Genomic DNA, 21,927 nt, shown 5'->3' with positions numbered 1-21,927 from the left:
TTCCCCTCTAAAGGAAACAACATCCACTATATTTAATTCCACTCTAAAGGAAACAACATACACTATATTTAGTTCCACTCTAAAGAAACAACATACACTATATTTAATTCCACTCTAAAGGAAACAACATCCACTCTTTTAGAGATCTTTACAGTGCTCACCTGACGCAATTATTAAACGTATCTACAGTAAAGACTACTATAGTTATCTTGTAACTTATCTAGAGTTCTTACAGTATGACTTACAGTGTCTACTATGACCTGTTATTATTTAACTTATCTCTTGCATTGTTTGTGCAGACATACTGTATTTTCTAACTTTCAAAGAGTGCATCTAGGGATGCAAAAGCATAATTTACAGAAAAGACTGTAGGCTGTATTATGAGTGTACTATTAAATGTCTAACGCCTAGGATTCGAACCCGGGTCTCCCGCGTGAAATATTATATCTTAACCATTGATCCAAAGGGATATTCCTATGGACCATGGAAGATACTAGAGTCTTGAGGCCATCAGGCTGAGGCATTGAGTCAAGCTGCTACATGAGTATGCTGAGTTAATTCTATATCAGTGGATCTCAACGAGTGGTCTGGGGACCACCAGTGGTCCCTGAGGGGGAGTTGGTAACCAAATGGACCCTTATAGATATTTAACTCTTGAGAGCGTAAAATGAAACCAAATGGACCTGTAAGGGACCATTTGGTTTCATTTTACACCTTGGTTTTCATTTTACACCACCATTATTATCTGCATTACTTAATTTTCAATAAGTCTACACAATTAGAGAATATAGAAGAATTGTTATTTTCTCTCAACTAAATATTCAGAGTTTTGGGTCTGAGAGCTATATGAACTAGTTACTAACTATAGTGAGGGGATTAAGGGGAGCAAATGCTAATTTCGTGCAATTTTGACTTAAAGCGCAAAATTTTGCACAGATGTAGCCCAGGGCTTGCTCTAATGATTTAGCTAGGGCGCCCGAGTCTGCGACCTTCGGGGTCGCCACAGCGGCCAAATCAAGTTGGGCTCACATTGACTTTCTATACAGGAGGAAAATACCCAGAATTACTTTTTTTTTCTGGGTATTTAAGGAGGATCTGAGGGGTCTAACTAGGGGTTTGTCATCATGCTGAATCCATTGCAGGCATTTGTTTTGCACAAAAAACATTCTGTGGGCTAGAAATGGCCTCAGAAAACAATACACGTATGGGTGCGTTTTCATGTTAGTCGGAGGCCTTAGGGTTTTTTTTTTCTCGTGCTAATCAGTCTAAAAGTTCAAAATTTTGCACAGATGTAGCTCAGGGCATGCTCTAATGATTTAGCTAGGGGGCCCGAGTCTGCAACATTCGGGGTCGCCACAGCGGCCAAATCAAGTTGGGCTCCCATCGACTTTAGTGATGAAAAGTGATGAGTCATCACTTTTCAGAGTTTTGTTGGTGCTCACTACTAGAGGAACAACGTTAAATCCTTGTCCATTCATTTCAAGGCATACAAACACACTCGGTCACTTGTTGATGCGGCTGGCTCCGCTCAAAAAAGAGAGGAAGAGAGTATATCTGTTTGTGTGTGTCTCTGACAATGTGCGTGCATGCATGCGTGCGTGCGTGCGTGCGTGCGTGCGTACGTGTGCGTGTACCTTGCTGTAGGTGATGGAGTCGAACAGTTCACTGATTTGTTCGGGTCTCTGGACCTCGTCCTCTTTTGAGGACAGAGGATGGGAGGAGGCCAGGGCGTCCACGCCCATCACCGGATGCACCGCGTCCACCACGATCAGAGATTTCTGCAGGGACAGCAACGCAGAAGTTGATGTTCATGGTTTGGCCTGAGCTCTGCCCATAGCGTTAGGAGCTCTCCTTGGTGCTATGCCAGTGGTTCTCAACCTGGGGGTCGGGACCCCCTGAGCTAGGGGTCCCCAAATTATTTTTGGGGGTTCCCAGATGATTAACTTAATCAACTTAAACCAACATAAAGTTTAAGTGTATAGAGGGTATCTGCACATTTCTTAAGTGACAATTTGAGGACTTTTAATACCTCTAAAGTGTCAAATTAAACATTGTCCAAATTGTCAAATATTAGAGATGGAAATTGTGAAAATAGCCGATCTACATGCTCACAACGCCTCGCAACACGAGGCGCTGTGAGCATGTAGATCGGCTATTTTCACAATAGAACCGTGTTATATAAAATCTAATGCCTCAACTCTTCGTCAGGGTGGGTGGGTAAAATATGATTATTTTGGGGGTCGCTGCCTGAAAAGGTTGAGAACCACTATATGCGAGTAATGCGACTGTATACGCAAGCGAATTTTTTTTTTTGCCATTTGAACAGGTGCATGATGTGTAAACTTAAGTAAAAATAAACATATATGTTCACTACAGGAACAAAGACGGTTTGGTTGGTCAAAGTCTATCCACGGTGGGAAAACACTCAGAACCCCACCTCTTGTGTAAAATCCACGTATTAGAAAATGTAATAACCCATCGTTTTATTCAGAGCACTACAGATCTGGTCAATGGTATTCTTCTATTGACCAAGTTTTTACACAAAAGATGGGATCTTCAGAGGCTTTCAACAACCTATAAAACCGTCTTCGCAGCTGACGTATTGTATATTGTTTATCTGAAGTGTTAGACATTGTACCTCCGCAACTTCCACTTTGGGCATGTTGTTACTTTCATAAGGGGATATTTATGAGATCTAGAAACAGTAAGACTTACAAAACCCCATGTTGGTTCATAAGGTGATATTTATGAGACATATAGAAACATCAGAACTTACAACACCCCATGTTGGTTCATAAGGTGATATTTATGAGACATATAGAAACATCAGGACTTACAACACCCCATGTTGGTTCAGCAGAATCGGCTCCCAGGTATGAGACATAGGTGGCAAAGCCCTCGTTGAGCCACAGGTCATTCCACCACCTCATTGTCACTAGATTCCCAAACCACTGAGGACAAGACATGGTTACATTAGAACACATTTACCATAAGGGCAATAATATTCATAATACCTGGAATTTATATAGCCCTTAGCAGGAGGTTACTACTTTTCTTCCCTTCTGCTCTTTCAGTCAGGAAACTCATGAATGGATATAAAAGAGTTTTTTATTTAATCTAAAACTCTGAATCCCCAGTACATAAAAGAAGATCCAAAATGACAGGTGGTAGCTGGGGTGGTGGAGGGTGAGCAGCAACTTTTAAAGCAGCAGCGGCAGCAAAAAGCAAGCAAGGAATGAGCAATGCAACTTTGCCCTTTAAATAGGGTGCTCTATTGTAAAGTGAGTAGGCCTATAATGTACTAACCCTATCCCTTAACCTAACCCTAACCTAACCGCACGCGTAGCCATGTAGTCAGAGTAATGAGACGTCAAACTTTCATAATCCTCAGGACAGAACTTGCTCCGCTCATTTAAAGTTATAGGGTAAGTGATTTCGTTTAATTCAAATAACAACAAAATGGGTCTATGTCATAGAGTTATGGGGTCGGTCTATGTTCTGATAGTTGCGACCGTATGGAGCATTAGTATGGAAACCTGAAGCAGAAAATCTGTCATGCTTGATTGTGACCCTGTGCAGCTGTGACACTGACAACTGCTCACACACACACACACACATACACATCCAACAGATGGCGCCAGATCAGCACATGAAGAGCTCCAGTCACTAGCTAGTGTCTGTGTATGTGAAGGGTGTCTGTGTCTATGTGTGTGTGTGTGTGTGTGTGTGTGTGTGTGTGTGTGTGTGTGTGTGTGTGTGTGTGTGTGTGTGTGTGTGTGTGTGTGTGTGTGTGTGTGTGTGTGTGTGTGTGTGTGTTTGTGTGTAACTTGGAAAGGTAAGTCAAAATAGGAAAAATAGCTGGTACTCCCTATGGTCACTACTCGACCTCAGAGAGTGTTACTTGTACTAGTTACTATAGAGTGTATGGTCCATATTTGGACTTCAGCCTTATGCCCTGTGAGGGGGAAAAAGCAGTTTCAGTTGCTCCACCAAAACTTCCTCCAATCATGGTTGAGTGGGGGCGGGCCTTACACGCACCAAGACCCGCTCCCACTTGATCATGATTGGAGGAAGGCCCCCGCCAGTCACCTGCATGAAAACTGAAACTTAAGTGAAATCACTTACCCTAGTCTCTAAGTTGGACTAAGTCAGGCGTTATCAACAGAGCATACTGTACCATGTGAGCCAGCTCATGGGAGATGACCGTAGCCACCCATTCCTTGTCTCCGTTGGAGGACATTGCCGGGTTGTAGAGGAGGGCTGTCTCCCTGTAGGTGATCAGACCCCAGTTCTCCATCGCCCCAGCACTGAAGTCAGGCAGGGCGATCTGGTCTGAAACATGGAGGAAAACCAGTTTTGCCATGTCTGCTTGTTATAAGGGATTGTTTTTCACAGGGTTTGTCATTTTCACGTGAATTTTCCACAGACCACCCCCATCTGAAAATATGCTGTGCCATGGGACCCTGTAAATATTCAAAAAATACTATTTTTTGTTCTATAGCAGAGCTTGTAGATCGGCTATTTTCAGATGGACGTACTGTAGCTTAGTTGTTTCTTTGGTAATTTGATTCACACACGTCTCTCAATGCTTCACTCCGATCATTTGTCAGTGTGAGACCAGCAGTACTTAGAGAAACAACAGTTCTTACCTGATTTTGTCAAGGGATAAGTGGAGTTGTAGTATTTTTCAAAGAAAGACAGTATGGGGCCTGTCTTTTCCAGAGCGTAGTCTCCTTGTCCCTCTAGTATGGCCTTTTTCCGAGCCCATATCCTAATCTGAACACACATGAAGTTGTATTTCACCAAATGTACAGTACCAACTTTTTAATGGACCTTTCAAACACATTATGACAATATTGTAGTGGCATGTTATTAGTTAGTAATATTGTTAGAAATCTAATACTTCAAATAGTTTTTGTAAAGTCTTCAACTACAACTGCATTATTCACCATGGTTATACACACATCTGCATAATGCCCAGTAGAGGGCAGCATTGAGTTTTTAACAAAATACTGAAGGGGCGTTTCATCTGAACATAATAGTAATACTAATTACTGCAATGTGGAAAGCCCATTCATTTTTCCCATAGAGATTTCCAAAAATATCTATATTTATTATTTTAAGGTAAATCATGACCACAACACATGATTCAAATGTGTGTCAAAACAAATGTTAAAACTGCAAAGAAAGGGGTATTTATTAAATGTAGAATAATAATTAGCTAATCTATTTTATTTTTAGAAACAGAGCTGAGAAAGGTTTACCAGAACAGCGTCATCTGGTGGAGAGCTGATGAATCCGAAGTCACAAACGACGAAGGCCAGCAGGTAGGTGGACATGACCTCTGTAGGCCCAAAGCTGGTCTGGAGTAAACTCTGACCCTCCATGGTAGCGTTGACCGTCACTGTATGGCCATAAGAGCACTATGTTAGAGCAGTGGTTCTCAAAGGGGTTTTCAGCGACTGTCTAAGTTCGTTTATTGGGGTCTAAATTGACCCTTACAAGTTACCCTTACACTGTCAAAGTTAAGGGGAGACCTTCAAATTTCAAAGTTTGAGAACCGCTGTGTTAGAGGAATAGTAGTAAACTCTGACCCCCCCTTGGTAACATTGACTGTTACTGTATGAACATAAGAGCTTACTGTTAGAGGAGAGATAGTAGTAAACTTTCATTTATAATTGTTTTGCTTTTCCTGCCCTTACTGATAGTATGCAGTAGATAGACAGGGAACAGGGAGAGAGAGACGGAGACTGACACTCAGCAAAGGTCGTCGGGACCAGGACTCGAACCCACAACGTGCTGTCAGGCTGCCTATAGGTGCCCGGACCGCAAGCCCAGCAGTTTGATTGATTGATTGATTGATTGAAGACTTTATTAGAAGTTTGTATAGGAAAAGGTACAGTTTCATGATGGTAGCCTACAGTTCACTGGTACAAGGTCTACTAAAAGGAGATCCTAGACAAGACTAAGCTTATTTCCACAGGAAACCATTTAAGTATCTCATATATAACAATAACGGTCAGGGCCAATAGTCGATTCTCAAACCTGACAACCTTTGTTGCGTGTCACTCAATGTTCCTCTCTTCCTGTTTCCTGTCATTCATTCTTCACTGCACTCAAAAAGTATATATTTAAAAAGAAGTTATTAAAAAAATCTAAAGTAAGTTACAATCATATACTGTAGAATTATGACTTCTACTTTCAGGGCAACAGTATTGTTAAATTGATAGTTTAATTCCCATTATATATGTGTATATGAATATTTTAGCACTCATATCCCTCTATTAGTCACTATATTGTTGTGCTGCTGTTATCTTGCAGAAATATTTTGGTTTTGTTCCACTGTTTATGTTGACATTCATCCCTTGGAGGGACGTTTTTGTCAGGGGGAGCGGGCCAGAGCTCTTAATTGCTCCCTTTGAACTTCAAAGGGGTTGTGCACTGAGGTAATTGATAGGGCCATAAAAGTGTCAAGTGCTCGTTAGTGACCCTTCTGCTTCTTAGTCTTATCAATGAAAGCATCAACGATGCCTGTCATAGAGGGGAGGGGACGGGGGAATGTGTTTGTATCCACACACAGACTTGCCTAATTCCTCTTTAAGGTTATTATAAGCGAGCAAGTATGGTAGTTACAATACTGTCAAGGTAGTACAAGGGTCACTCAGAACAGACAGTAGGGCTTGTAAACTTGGAATGATTATATAACAGTGTCAGTACCACAATAAGTACAATAGTGGACATGTGCCAGAACAAGTCAAATAGATAAGAGAGGCGTTGCTGTCATATTGCCACACTTATGTTGATATCTCCTTTTCCAATGTAACAGTATGATAATATCTCTTTCAAAGACAATATCAAAAGGTCAAAAGGATCTTGCTCGAGCCTCACCTACAGTACATAGTAGATACTGTGAGGCTGATCTGCACCTATTGTACATAAATATATATACTGTGATGTTTTTAATTATACCGACCTGTTGAAGTTGTTTACAAAAGGTTACAGTACAGTAGCTACTACGGGGAAAAGAAATGCCATTGGTGTATAAAATACACCAACCTTTATGCACATGTACAGCTGAGATGCTTTTCTCATTCTCTTTGCTCTTTGTTGTTGCACTCTCTTTCTTTCCTAAGTCATTATTACTTATTATTATTATCTTTAGATGTGTTGTTTTCTGTTGTTCTGCTTTATTGTATACAGTATATCACTGCCTTGTCTGTCTGTAAGGATGCCGAACAAAAATAAGTGTTACTCTTATTTACCTGTACAAAAGACGTAACAATAAAGTACAACCTTGAACCTTGAATAAGAGAAATATCATTTATGCAAAGTGTTTCATTCTCTCCAGGTTTAAAACGGACGCTAATATATTTTTTTCCTCTCTCTGTTTAAACGATGATTGTGATGTTAAATTCACCTTGTTATGTCACGATTTACAAACTGAAACTCAGTTATATGTTGCGTTCTCAAGACTGCTAGGCTGGCTGTCTCTCTCTTTCTCTGTCTATCTCCCAGGTCAAAGGGATCTTGCACAGATTGGACTTTCTATCAGTTACATTTAGGCATGATGCATCTTATTTAAATACTATACAATGTGTTTCCTTTGATTAATATGTTTTGAACCTTGTTGTCTCTGTTGTGGTCCTTCAAACATGTTCATTGTCTAAGATCACAGGAATGTGGGTGTGACCCTCCTGTTCCTTATTATCAGACATTTTCAATGCTGGAAAATATGGAATTAAAACTCAAGATTCACGAACAGACTGAAACCCACATTTTATTTATAGAATGTAAATGCAAGTGTGAATGTTATATTTCACCCCCTGGTGGTGCTGGGGTGGTGGTGGTGGTGGGAGCAAACAGGTGCATAAGCAATATAGTCAGATAAAATTAAGGCAGAGGTTGGACAACATTTTATTATTTAGTTTTTCAACTGATTCTGTTGGGAAATTAGGTCTACTAGCCAGGATAAAAAATCTACCATAATCTGCTCACTGCAAATACCCACAGTGGCCAAATCAAGTTGGGTTCCCATCGACTTTCTATACAGGACGAAAATACCCAGAAAAAAATCTGCTTTAAGTAGGATGTGAGGGGTCTAACTAGGGGTTTGTCATGATGCTGAATCCATTGCAAGCGTTTGTTTTGCACAAAAAACATTCATTGGCCCCAGAAAACGCCAACAAAAGATGATTGTTTTGATGACTCATCACTTAGTTTTCATCACTAAACCATCATTTTCTGGGGCCATCTTTAGCCCAAGGAATGTTTTTTGTGCAAAACAAATGCTTGCAATGGATTCAGCATCATGACAAACCCCTAGTTAGACCCCTCACATCCTACTTAAAGCTGATTTTTTTTCCTGGGTATTTTCCTCCTGTATAGAAAGTCAATGGGAGCCCAACTTGATTTGGCCACTGTGGGTATTTGCAGTGAGCAGATTATGGTAGATGTCTTTATCCTGGCTAGTAGACCTAATTTCCTAACAGAATCAGTTGAAAAACGAAATAATAAAATTTTGTCCAACCTGAGTGTATTTTTTCCCTAGATTTACTAGACTAATAGGCCTATACCAGCAGGGACAGGGGAGGAAGAGCAGAGACTGAGGTGTGCTCAGCTGATTGCCAGGTCAGCGTATGACTCAACATTGGCTCAACGTTGTTGAAGCACTGACTGTGAATGGACTCTTTAAGTGTTTTTACCTCTGATAAGGTCCTACGACGCTCTATACCGGCAGGGGTCTCCCAGTAGTCGGGTTAGGGTTAACTTAGGGTAAGAGTTAGGGCTAGGGTTTAGACTTTGGGCTAGCTTTCACCAGGTTAGCATTCACCTGCGTCGGCAGCTTAGCTGTCACCGGCGTCAGCAGGTTAGCGTTCACCGGTGTCGCGGACTACTGGGACCTCGAAACAACGGGGCATAGAAATATCGATACGCAGTATCTGCCTGAACTAGCTCACATGCTACACGTCAATTTCACTGAGGATTCAAAAAGGCAAACTTACTGATGTCCATAGCATTGCCTAGCGCCACAGTGTCATGGGGGTGGATCAGAGTCATGTGGAAGACAGCTTTCATAGCGGGCTCATCAAAGCAGGGAAAGGCTTTCCTGGCGTCTGTGGGCTGCATCTGAGTGGTGGCCAATACTCTGCAATGAAGAAGGACATATTCAGTACACTAGTGGTTCTCAACCACTGGTGTAGCCTACTGGGGAGTCCCCAAATTGTTTTGGGGGGTTAGATGACCGACCTAATGTGAAACATTGTTTTCTCACTCACCAGTGTGTGTGTGTGTGTGTGTGTGTGTGTGTGTGTGTGTGTGTGTGTGTGTGTGTGTGTGTGTGTGTGTGTCTGTTAAAATATGATCATTATGGGGTTTGCAGCCTGAAAAGGTCCAGTACACGATGCAATCATGTGTTAACTTAACATTAACTGTCGGGATGGTACACATTGTGAGCTTTTAGAGATGGGGGGTCTGTGGACAAATATTAATGTGGGTGTCCTTGACATGAAAATGTTTGAGAACCACTGGTTTAAACTATATTTAGGAAGTCCAAATAAGGAACTACACTGCACTGGACAAAATTAAGCCCCCTTTTTTGTTATCATTTTAACAATCATTGCAAATTGTACTTCTGTGCTAATTGCAAACTGTTAATAAAGTATTCAATCAACAGGCAATATTAACAATATTTACAAGTGACTTTGCAGAAAATAAGGCCAACGTTGCTTATAATAAGCAGAGATGGCAACACTAAAAGCAAAGGACAAATTTCACATATTATATGCAAATAAACAGTGAACAAAGTAGAGAGAATCTACCCCCACCAGCCACACCTGAAGATTGCTTATATACTTTTATCAAATGTATGTTCAAATGCTGTGAGGAACCATAGAGTATATATAAAAGTGAGGAACCCTAACCCTCCAAAAGCAAGCTAGGGGGTGTACAAATCTATCAAGGCAGAATGAGATGTTTGACAGCAGCACCCACGACACGACACAACGCATTATACGAGAAGCTAACGGCTGCAGCCTGCGGGAAGTCTGCAGACGCGGGTCTGCAGACCCGGGTCTGAAGACCCCATACTACTTGACTTTACTGCCCCCTAGTGATTCGGGGCTTTCTTCTTCATTCAATCAATCAATACACTGTGCAGACATTGTAGTCACTTGGACAGGGCGTTTATCGTGGGCTTGCCCAGGCCTTACGGCCTGGGCATAAATATAACGATTGCATTCACCACGGCTTCGTAACTTGCGCGGCGCTCCGCTGGCATTCGCGCCGCTTGCAATGTCGTGGACAATCGAGCGGCTCCGCCTGGAGCTAAGGCTGCCACTGGGAGCAGTAGAGAGGTTGACCTGGGTCTGCAGACCTGTTTGCAGACCCAGGTCTCGCAGACGCCTTCCCGCAGGCTGCAGCCGTTACTACTTGGATTATACGCACTTCTGGTCACTTCTGGTCAGACTCAGGAGGAGCCAAGCTTGGAGGCAAACTACAGTACCCTTGTTTTTTGGCAAGGTTAGAACTTCGCCAAAAACTGCTGTTAACAGCTCACCTGTCAACCTAAGCCCCCATGGAAACAGCAGGGGCAGTATAGCATTATCACGTTCTGCCCCTGCGCTGGAGTGCCCTACCCCTACCCCTGCTTTGTGCTACTACATGGCCCTGTTGTGACACAATCCTCCTGCTCACCCCTCCCCTCCCTGTGCGGCTTTATTGTGAGACTGCTTCCACCTGGCTAACTCAGCTGAAGAGACTTTCGTTAATGGGGTTTGAGGTCATGGTTTTAGGGTGCTTCTGTGCTTCGAGTGTTTGTTTAAGTTTATGTCAAATTCCTCTGTGAAGGTGTATATGAGTTTGTTCCTATAAATACTGTATGACTGAGTTAAGGTGGTTGCACACTGCTGCGTTTTTCGTTGCGAAATGCGTTTTTCAGGGCAAGGAGAGAGGCCTATGTGAAGTCAGCTGCATTAGCGTCAGCTGCAATAAGACTTCCGGTGCCGATCTCTTCAGAATAAGAGTACCCCTGAGGCGATTGAAAAATGTTGAAAAACGAGTAATTGTCCCATGATATGCACATTCAAAATATAGATTAAGCATTAAAACGAACACACACAATGCTAATTGTGTTTCTGGGTGAAACAAAAGTTTTATTAACATTAGAAAAACATTATAAATGGATAAATGCAGTTCACTGGAGTGCATAGCCTTTACAAATTGGGCACTGGACAGGAGGCGGCTCTTTGCGTCGGCACTTTGGAGACACGCACACGTTCGGGGAGACCTCCTCTATCACTCCACACTCTCCGCTAAGCAGGAGAGGTGTAAAATCAATTTCTGTTGGCTGTCCAGTGCAGCCACTCGCTCAAAATAGTGACATTTTCAGACATTTTCAAACTCTAGTTGGCGCTGGAGAGCAGACGGCTCTTTGCGTCGGCACTTTGGAGACACGCACGCGTTCGGGGAGACCTCCTCTATCACTCCACACTCTCCGCTAAGCAGGAGAGGTGTAAAATCAATTTCTGTTGGCTTTCCAGTGCAGCCACTCGCTCAAAATAGTGACATTTTCAGGCATTTTCAAACTCTAGTTGGCGCTGGAGAGCAGACGGCTCTTTGCGTCGGCACTTTGGAGACACGCACGCGTTCGGGGAGACCTCCTCTATCACTCCACACTCTCCGCTAAGCAGAAGAGGTGTAAAATCAATTTCTGTTGGCTTTCCAGTGCAGCCACTCGCTCAAAATAGTGACATTTTCAGGCATTTTCAAACTCTAGTTGGCGCTGGAGAGCAGACGGCTCTTTGCGTCGGCACTTTGGAGACACGCACGCGTTCAGGGAGACCTCCTCTATCACTCCACACTCTCCGCTAAGCAGGAGAGGTGTAAAATCAATTTCTGTTGGCTGTCCAGTGCAGCCACTCGCTCAAAATAGTGGCATTTTTAGGCATTTTCAAACTCTAGTTGGCGCTGGAGAGCAGACGGCTCTTTGCGTCGGCACTTTGGAGACACGCACGCGTTCAGGGAGACCTCCTCTATCACTCCACACTCTCCGCTAAGCAGGAGAGGTGTAAAATCAATTTCTGTTGGCTGTCCAGTGCAGCCACTCGCTCAAAATAGTGACATTTTCAGACATTTTCAAACTCTAGTTGGCGCTGGAGAGCAGACGGCTCTTTGCGTCGGCACTTTGGAGACACGCACGCGTTCGGGGAGACCTCCTCTATCACTCCACACTCTCCGCTAAGCAGGAGAGGTGTAAAATCAATTTCTGTTGGCTTTCCAGTGCAGCCACTCGCTCAAAATAGTGACATTTTCTGGCATTTTCAAACACACTCCAGAGGGTCACAATGCATATACCAAAAATAGAAGATCTACAAGCTCAAAACGTGTCGCATTTGCTATTTTTGCAAATGTTTTAATTGATATCCTTAAAAGTAATTGTTTTATTTAATTTCAAATGCATGTACAGGTTCTTATGTTACTTATGTTACTTCTTACTTTATGAACTTAATCACAAATGCATTTGACATAAAAAACCGACTATAGTAGTAGGCTACTAGTCATCAAGAAGATACTAATATACAGTCGACTGACATAATGAAAGTGGGTCATGTTTTACATTTGGAATTATAACAGCAGAAATCAATAATATATCAGTATTCTGATATTTGCCTGTGGGTCGCATTAAGTGTAGGGCCCTGTTGCCCATGTATGCTCTAAGAACTCATTCGTTCTCATTATACCGTGACATGGTTCATAATTAAGTACAACTTGATAGAACATCTGTGTAGGACATATTTAAAATAAACCAATTACATTGGTTTATTTGAGCAGCATAGACTGCAGAGAATCTCTGCAAATCACCTGAGAGTAGATCTGACCATACTGGAATACTTGGGAGGAATGTGAACAGTTTGTTTAAAATAGTTTCTGCATGATAGTTATTTATACCTGTGTCATTGGTGTTTTTCATTGCTTGATTGGCTTTAGTCCTTAGTTGTTCAAAATGGTCTTTGAAGGGAGATGCACTTAAAGGAATGTGCTCACAGTCAAATACATCATCGCCCTCAATGTCATGTGAACTGTCTGGTTGATCATGGTCTTCCTTCCCTCCCGGCATATTCTGCGTTTCAGACTGGATGCTGAGAAGACTAGCTTTCACCTCACTGGAGTTCCTTTTACTACCAAGTACAATACACGCTGCATATACTATTTTACTTGCTTGCTCTAGTGTTTTGGCATTAAGTAAAAGGCTAAAGATAAACATAGCCAATGTATACCTCTTATCTTTCTGTATGTACTGTTGTTTGCAAATGTGACTAGCCTGTTTCATCAAATGACTCTTACATGCCCTTATGGTACAGAATTTCAAATCTTTGCCATCTGCAATTCCGGTCACTATTCTCCAACAGCGTAACAAATACGCTGGCATGCTATCACCATTGAGTATATGCATACCAGCTTGCAAAAGCACTATGGACCTGTCACTATTGATCTGAACAGGTGTTGCATTGCAACCAAATATGTCCCTCTCTCTGGCCCTCAATTCCGTGAGGATCTCCTCCACAGCGTGCTGTGTATGAGTGTCGCTGATCATAAATGCTACAGGTGTTGAAGCGGATGATGAACTATGGTCAGATCTACTCTCAGGTGATTTGCAGAGATTCTCTGCAGTCTATGCTGCTCAAATAAACCAATGTAATTGGTTTATTTTAAATATGTCCTACACAGATGTTCTATCAAGTTGTACTTAATTATGAACCATGTCACGGTATAATGAGAAAGAATGAGTTCTTAGAGCATACATGGGCAACAGGGCCCTACACTTAATGCGACCCACAGGCAAATATCAGAATACTGATATATTATTGATTTCTGCTGTTATAATTCCAAATGTAAAACATGACCCACTTTCATTATGTCAGTCGACTGTATATTAGTATCTTCTTGATGACTAGTAGCCTACTACTATAGTCGGTTTTTTATGTCAAATGCATTTGTGATTAAGTTCATAAAGTAAGAAGTAACATAAGTAACATAAGAACCTGTACATGCATTTGAAATTAAATAAAACAATTACTTTTAAGGATATCAATTAAAACATTTGCAAAAATAGCAAATGCGACACGTTTTGAGCTTGTAGATCTTCTATTTTTGGTATATGCATTGTGACCCTCTGGATTGTGTTTGAAAATGCCTGAAAATGTCACTATTTTGAGGGAGTGGCTGCACTGGACAGCCAACATAAATTGATTTTACACCTCTCCTGCTTAGCGGAGAGTGTGGAGTGATAGAGGAGATCTCCCCGAACGCGTAAATGTCTCCAAAGTGCCGACGCAAAGAGCCGTCTGCTCTCCAGCGCCAACTAGAGATTGAAAATGCCTGAAAATGTCACTATTTTGAGCGAGTGGCTGCACTGGACAGCCAACAGAAATTGATTTTACACCTCTCCTGCTTAGCGGAGAGTGTGGAGTGATAGAGGAGATCTCCCCGAACGCGTGCGTGTCTCCAAAGTGCCGACGCAAAGAGCCGTCTGCTCTCCAGCGCCAACTAGAGATTGAAAATGCCTGAAAATGTCACTATTTTGAGCAAGTGGCTGCACTGGAAAGCCAACAGAAATTGATTTTACACCTCTCCTGCTTATCAGAGAGTGTGGAGTGATAGAGGAGGTCTCCCCGAACGTGTGCGTGTCTCCAAAGTGCCGACGCAAAGAGCCGTCTGCTCTCCAGCGCCAACTAGATTTTGAAAATGTCTGAAAATGCCACTATTTTGAGCGAGTGGCTGCACTGGACAGCCAACAGAAATTGATTTTACACCTCTCCTGCTTAGCGGAGAGTGTGGAGTGATAGAGGAGATCTCCCCGAACGCGTGCGTGTCTCCAAAGTGCCGACGCAAAGAGCCGTCTGCTCTCCAGCGCCAACTAGAGATTGAAAATGCCTGAAAATGTCACTATTTTGAGCGAGTGGCTGCACTGGAAAGCCAACAGAAATTGATTTTACACCTCTCCTGCTTATCAGAGAGTGTGGAGTGATAGAGGAGGTCTCCCCGAACGTGTGCGTGTCTCCAAAGTGCCGACGCAAAGAGCCGTCTGCTCTCCAGCGCCAACTAGATTTTGAAAATGTCTGAAAATGCCACTATTTTGAGCGAGTGGCTGCACTGGACAGCCAACAGAAATTGATTTTACACCTCTCCTGCTTAGCGGAGAGTGTGGAGTGATAGAGGAGGTCTCCCCGAACGCGTGCGTGTCTCCAAAGTGCCGACGCAAAGAGCCGTCTGCTCTCCAGCGCCAACTAGAGTTTGAAAATGCCTGAAAATGCCACTATTTTGAGCGAGTGGCTGCACTGGACAGCCAACAGAAATTGATTTTACACCTCTCCTGCTTAGCGGAGAGTGTGGAGTGATAGAGGAGGTCTCCCCGAACGCGTGCGTGTCTCCAAAGTGCCGACGCAAAGAGCCGCCTGCTCTCCAGCGCCAACTAGAGTTTGAAATTGTCTGAAAATGTCACTTTTTTGCGTGTGTTCAAAGTGCCAACACAAAGAGCCGCCTCCTGTCTAGTGCCCACTAGAGCTTTTGGGGGCGTTTTCTTTTTTTTTATATTGAACTCCTTACATCCTTGTTCCATCTTTTACTTAGTAGCCTACATTTTCCTTTCACTCTGTACTTGGTCTCCGGCTTTTTCACTTCAACACCAAACCTATTGCCAAAAATAGCAGATCTACAAGCTTGTAGATCTTCTATTTTTGGCTAAAGTTCTCCTCAGAAAAGGGATGAGAGGGTTGTCCATTTATTCTAAAAGAATGGTCCTATCACACATAGATTTGGTGCCTTTCCCTGTAGTAATTCTGAGGACCCGATAGGGGTCCTGGACCCCCTGTTGAAGACCCCTGGTGTACATGCACACACGGTGTATTTTCATTACTTACATTAATATAGCCCATAGTAGCCTATTACATCTGCCCAATCTAAATAAACAGATAAAGTAAAATTGATAATTAAGTAACTGGACCTCATTAGATGTAGCCTACTTGTGTCAACAACCAATTGAAGCTCTTCTATGGATTACAATAGAAAGAATGGAATTAACTTGTTAAGTGGCCTTTAATGGCTCGCATACCACGAATTTCAATCTGAAAGAACCTGGAAAATGTGTTAGGACAATTAGAAGTACACTAGTATAGAGACATACATCATACACGTACTTCTTAAATACATTTGTGTCTTTTAAATAAACATTATTTAGTTGACTTTTATTTTGAAGGCTGGAGCTTCGCTTAATGCAGCCAGCTGGCAGGCCGGAAACGCTAATGCAGCTGACTTCACGGACCTAGGAGAGAGAGAGAGATAGAGAGAGCAAGGAACCGAGTGGTGCGCGAAACGGGCGGCAGTGTGCAAACGTGACTGACATGACGTGAGGTTGATTTTTTATTTGCGCGCTCCGAAATTCACTCCGATATTCGGCCCGAAAAACGCAGCAGTGTGCAACCAGCTTTAAGCCTTGGTTTCTTGAGTTTGTGTTCTGCATAAGGGTCCGACTTCTAAGTTCGAGGTATCCTGACAAGCATGCCACTTGGACTCAGTCCGGGGTCTGGTCAGCCTCGGTTGGGTCGCCTGGAGGAGGGTGTCTGCTGTAAGACCCCAAACACCTAGCCTAGTAAACTGACTGCAGGAAGAGTCTGGTTTACGAGGCTACCAAACACCCGACTCGATCCAGGAAACAACCCGCACTCACGTTATAAGAGTCTTTTTTAATAAATAAGCAGCAGCAGCAGTAGTCAGGACATGCAGACGCGTTTCGGCCCTTAGGCCATCATCAGTGTTACACACAACAAAGGTTTGCATGCTTGGTTTTTTGAAGGGGTTGCATGAATAACAAAAGTCAAGGTAGCTTAATTTACACGTTTTATGAAAAGGACAAAGAGTATTTCTATATTGCAGCATTGATGATTACACAAGCATTTATATCTGCATCTGTGACGTTTTGATTACACACACAGCTCAGTCAGTAAACCACACACATCTTTAGTTATTAACTTTCATAGCGATATAGTTATCATTGTATATATATAAGATAAGTGTGTTGCAAGTTCCTGCCCCTTAAATTATGGATTATATGGCTTAAAAAAGGTTAGTTACCGACCCTGCACTACACATTAACCCTCACTGGTTTATAACTCAGTTCAGCTGAACATGTTGTAAGTTTATGTTGTTCTCATGAGAGACAGAGAGAGAGAGAGAGAGAGAGAGAGAGAGAGAGAGGGAGACAGAGAGAGCACGATTGGTTAAAGCCTCACTAGGTAATGTTTCTTATATGAATAAAATGCAATTTTGTCCAATCTAGTAGAGTATGTTAATACAATATACGATAACTTATTCAATTAGGGTGGTTGTATTTTGTCTCCTTGCTCTTCTATTGCATGTTGTATAGTTAGGGGCTGTTAAGTCTGACATCATTTTGTAGGCAGAGGAGAACTTTTGGGGCCAAAAGGCCCCAGCGCCCGTGAATCTTTACTATTTACTATTTACTATTTACTAATTCTTCTCTTTCTTGTCGACAGGAAAGTGGTAGAATTATACTTTAGTCGTTATTTTTGTCTCGAATCTGTTGAAATAGCAAGGGACACATTGACAATAAATCTGCTTGGAGGTCTGACTACAAAATGATGTTACGGCTTAAAGCCCCATAGTTATATTGAGAGAGAGAGAGAGAGAGAGAGAGAGAGAGAGAGAGAGAGAGAGAGAGAGCATTATTGTGTTTGTGTCGTTTTGTTTTGTTTTAAACCCCACAGAAATGTTTGATTCCCTCGCTGGCAAAAAGGTAGATTTTGTATGCCACTACTGGACAACTAGTATTACAACCAAGACTATCATTACTACAATAAAACTACTATCAACACTACCATACAATAACACTACTTATTACTACTTTTCTGCTGCTACCACTACAATTAGGCTACTACTAAGAGTAGCCTAGTCAGTTTAGCTGAGCATTTTGTACGTTTTTATTGTTCTCAAGACAGAAAGAGGGAGAGGGACAGAGAGAGAGAGAGAGAGAGAGAGAGAGAGAGAGAGAGAGAAGAGAGAGAGCATGATTTATTTTCAGTTAATGGAATTCCACTGAACTTCATTCAGTCAGACTACTATGACTACTGATACTACAACTACTGCTGCTTCAACTATTATTGTTAGCTATAAATCACCTGAGCCAAACTATAAAACTAAGCTAAACAACAAAATGGGACAAAAAGTCTCTACCAAACAATATTAAGAGAATACATGCCCGAATACACTTCCCCAACCAAAGATAACTGAGAATCCCTCTAATGCATATTGTTGCTGTCACACAGAAACCTCTTAGGTCCATATCATATAACCTTATAACGTTTTGTATGTAAATTAATTCCCTACTTGATCATACTACAGCATCACACAAAAGCTTATCAAACAGCTACTTTTTGTCACTGTCAGGCAGAAACCTTGTATCTCCAAGTTTCACATTTGTATGTTTTTTTTTTTTTCGTAAGGTGAAGCCCGGCTTTGTCATACAAGACTGCCGCACAAAAGCTGTGAAAGTAGCAGATCTATAAGCACACAACGCCTCGTGGTGCAAGGCGTTGTGTGCTTGTAGATTGCCTATTTTCACTGTTCTAAATCGTTTTTAAAATGATAAATGCAACACGAACGGTTTTGGACATACACTAGGTTTCCACCCGACAACAACATTTTGCTGCTTTAGAGTTTTAATCCTGAAAACCAACAGTCTTGGACATACAAGGTTTTCACCCGACCGAAACGATACGGTGCTACTGACCCTCCTATTGTAAATAACTTAAATTTTAGTTTTTTGTTCTTTTGTTTACAAGTGCTTTTCTGATAAATATCTATTGCATAGTACTGTGTTCTATCCATCTGACATTCAATGTTATACGAGTTAAAGAGAAGGATCTCAACGGAAATAAGCTTTGCCTTACCTGAGTTTATTCATTTTAGTTGACCTTGTATCAGTGAACTGAACTGTCAAGAAACTGTACCTTTTCCCTATGCAAAACTTCTAATAAATACTTCAATCAATTAAACTTCAAAACTTACTTCTTAGCTCCATCCTCCATGTACTCGCTCCTATAGAAGCCTCCCAGGTCGTCGGCCAGCTCTCCAATAAACTCCGTGTCCAGCTGGTAGGACTTCCCTGCCTGCAGCTTGGCGCTCAGCTGGACCACCAGGAACTGAGTGGGGACCTCCAGCCAGGTCCGGCTGATGCCCGGCGCCGCAGCCCCGTCCAGAGCCGTCAGCCGGGCTTGGTGCGCCGTCCCGTCCAGTGCCGTGAGGTTGAGCTTGTTGGAGTGGATGAGGACCAGGTCGGTCTCTCTCAGACAGGTGAAGAGCACCGAGGAGCGGCCGCTGAACACATACAAGTCCCGGTCGTCTGGCACCAGGCGAGGCCACAGGGTCACGTTGTAGGAGACTGGGGACAGGGTGGTGGGGAGACGGTACAGCTCCCAGGGTTCCTTGGGGCCGGCGGGGGTGGTGGGAGGAGGGTTGGTAGTGGTGGCTGGTGGTGCGGTGGTGGTAATGGTGGCAGGTGGAGCGGTAGTGATGGTGGTGGCAGGTGTGGTGGCAGGTGTGGCCGTGGAGGTGGGTTTCACCTCGTTCTTGGACCTCTCCTGAGAGTAGACCACGGTGAGCGCGATGATGGCCGACACGGCCGCCACGGCGGTGAGGGCGCCGACCAGCGCCACCGCCTTGCTGATGTAGAAGCCTTTACCCATGATGACGCCGATGGTGGGCAGTTGGAAACTTTCTCACCAACTTGTGATAACAAAAACACAAAACTCCTCAGGGAAGGTTTTCTCCAACAGCAGCTTTCATCCAGAAGAGGGTCACTCACTCACTCTCTGCTGCTGTCAGACCCACAGGTGGCTAATCATTAGTCAAAAAGTCTGTATCAAAAGAACGGGGAGGGAGCGCTTTGGACGAGTGCTAACACTCTGTCATCTCGGCCCTCGCGCATAAGAAAGTCACAGGAGTCGACCTCAGGTTGTCAGAAAAGGAGAAGCTTCAAAGCCACTATGATGAGGATGTTGTTGCTCTCTTGCCAGAGTGACAGCCAAAGAGAGCAGAGAGGGAGAGGTTGAGGAATCCGCCGCATATTTATGGACACTGATTTACGTCCAGCAAGTCAGATAACAAACAGGTCATCCCCCTGGGTTGTGACGACGCGGGCAGAAAGTTCAAAAACAGGTGTTGTAAAAAAAAAAGTAGGGAAAAATCAATGTGATAAGAGCAATGTCCTATCTGTGTGAACTTTATACTCCCTGGAATGGCTCATCTTAAAACCGTTAAAACTCTTTATTGTACCCGGGAAAGCTTCTGTGTCATTTTAGATTTTGTTTTGGCGTCAGGCAGCTATTCAAAAAATAGCAGATCTACAAGCTCACAGCGTGTCACTTCGTGCCGCCCCGCAAGCTTGTACATCTGATATTTTTGAAAATGTTTTGAAAAAAATCCTTACAGTGACTTGAAAAATGTTGAATCATTTTTAAATACTAAAAGAAGTTTGAGAACTACTGATTTTAGAAGGCAGTTGTAGAATCGCCCCCAGGTTCTCGATGGGTTAACAGTCTTTAGAAGGAGATATAAAAAACAATCGGCTGGTCAAAAATAAATCCTGGGCTTTTCCCAAAGGAGTTTTTCCCCCAGGTCTGTGTCCCAGTCCTCAGTCCTCAGTGGGTCAGATTCCTCAAGACATTTCCCCTGCAGCCAGTAGTTCCAGGTTGTAAGAAAGTCATCTGTTTTCACTTGCTACAAAGCTGTATTCAATGTACTTCAGTTTATAAAGCAACCATAGGTAAGTTGAAGCCTTCATGGATGAGTGAGAGACAGAGAGGAGAAGGTAGTCCAGTGCGTTCAGGAGGAAGGTGCAAACCTTTCTGTTTACTCTGCTCTGTAAACTTTGCAGACTTGGGAATATCTAACTGGGAGGGCCCAAATGTTAAGTGTACTTGTGTGCATGTTTGGAGTGCCAGTCTCTCTGTGTGTATGTGTGTGTGTGTGTGTGTGTGTGTGTGTGTGTGTGTGTGTGTGTGTGTGTGTGCGCGTGCGCACGCGCGCGTGCGTGCGTGCGTGCGTGCGTGCGTGCGTGCGTGCGTGTGTGACTCACTCACTCACATGCACGCACGCACGCGCGCACACACACACACGCACACATTCTCTGTGCCATTCTTCTCAGGATTCTGAAACATGATATGAAACAAGGTAATTTCCACATGCAGTTTGAAACTACGTTAAACACTTTGTTCTACATTTTTGGCCAAAGTGTTACAATTTCACTTTTTATTGAGAAGATTTTTTTGGGGGGGAAAACCTGTCCAAGGTGACAGGTGCGTAGGCCTAGGCAGCAAATGAATGAATGAATGTTGCAGACTCATGGTCCAAATAAAACATACAATAATATCAACAAGGAACATAAATCAAAAATAAAACAGTCCAAACAAACATGTTAAACGGGGCATTTGGGACAGTTCGGCTCATAAGGCTATAGAGGAGTATCTCTTCACAGCGTTACTTTACTTATACTGACAATGATGCTACAGTATTCACAGACTCATCCATGCGACACATGAATCCATTCATTAAGTTCTAAAGAACAGCTTGAAAAGTATTGACTCTGGCAGCCACAAACATTTCACTCTCACTGAGACAGGAAAAAGGGGAGATCCTGTATACTGTCTTCACTTACAGCTAAAATAAATACAAGTAGTCATTTATTGCGAGTACAACATTTTGCTCCAAATGACCTTCATCTTCAGGTATCAGGTATCTGATGAAGGTCAGTTTGTTCGAAACTCACTCGCAGTATTAAACATTTATATATATATGTTTTGTTGCTGTAAGTGAAGACAGTGTGCGGGATCTCCCCTTTTCCCGGTTGATAAGAAC

The 21,927-nt window shown here is 42.8% G+C and overlaps 1 protein-coding gene across 1 annotated transcript in view; it reads right to left on the bottom strand.

Moving 5' to 3' along the window:
• LOC308287877 (aminopeptidase N-like) overlaps nt 1–20,860 on the bottom strand; it is a 32,707-nt gene extending 11,847 nt beyond the window's left edge. Inside the window, exons 1-7 of the mRNA XM_080729200.1 lie at nt 19,081–20,860; nt 9,003–9,145; nt 5,265–5,404; nt 4,650–4,776; nt 4,178–4,332; nt 2,838–2,951; nt 1,635–1,778 (exon numbers count right to left, since the gene is read on the bottom strand). Of these exons, the coding sequence (XP_080585326.1) occupies nt 1,635–1,778; nt 2,838–2,951; nt 4,178–4,332; nt 4,650–4,776; nt 5,265–5,404; nt 9,003–9,145; nt 19,081–19,757 (1,500 nt within the window). The 5' untranslated portion in view covers nt 19,758–20,860. The remainder of the gene's footprint in view (nt 1–1,634; nt 1,779–2,837; nt 2,952–4,177; nt 4,333–4,649; nt 4,777–5,264; nt 5,405–9,002; nt 9,146–19,080) is intronic.
• Nucleotides 20,861–21,927: the final 1,067 nt, after the last annotated feature.

Source organism: Nannobrachium achirus (assembly GCF_963921795.1).
Source record: "Nannobrachium achirus genome assembly, chromosome: 7".
Lineage (NCBI taxonomy): Eukaryota > Metazoa > Chordata > Actinopteri > Myctophiformes > Myctophidae > Nannobrachium > Nannobrachium achirus.
The sequence above is the reverse complement of the archived record's forward strand: the minus strand, read 5'-3'. Positions and strand labels throughout refer to the sequence as shown.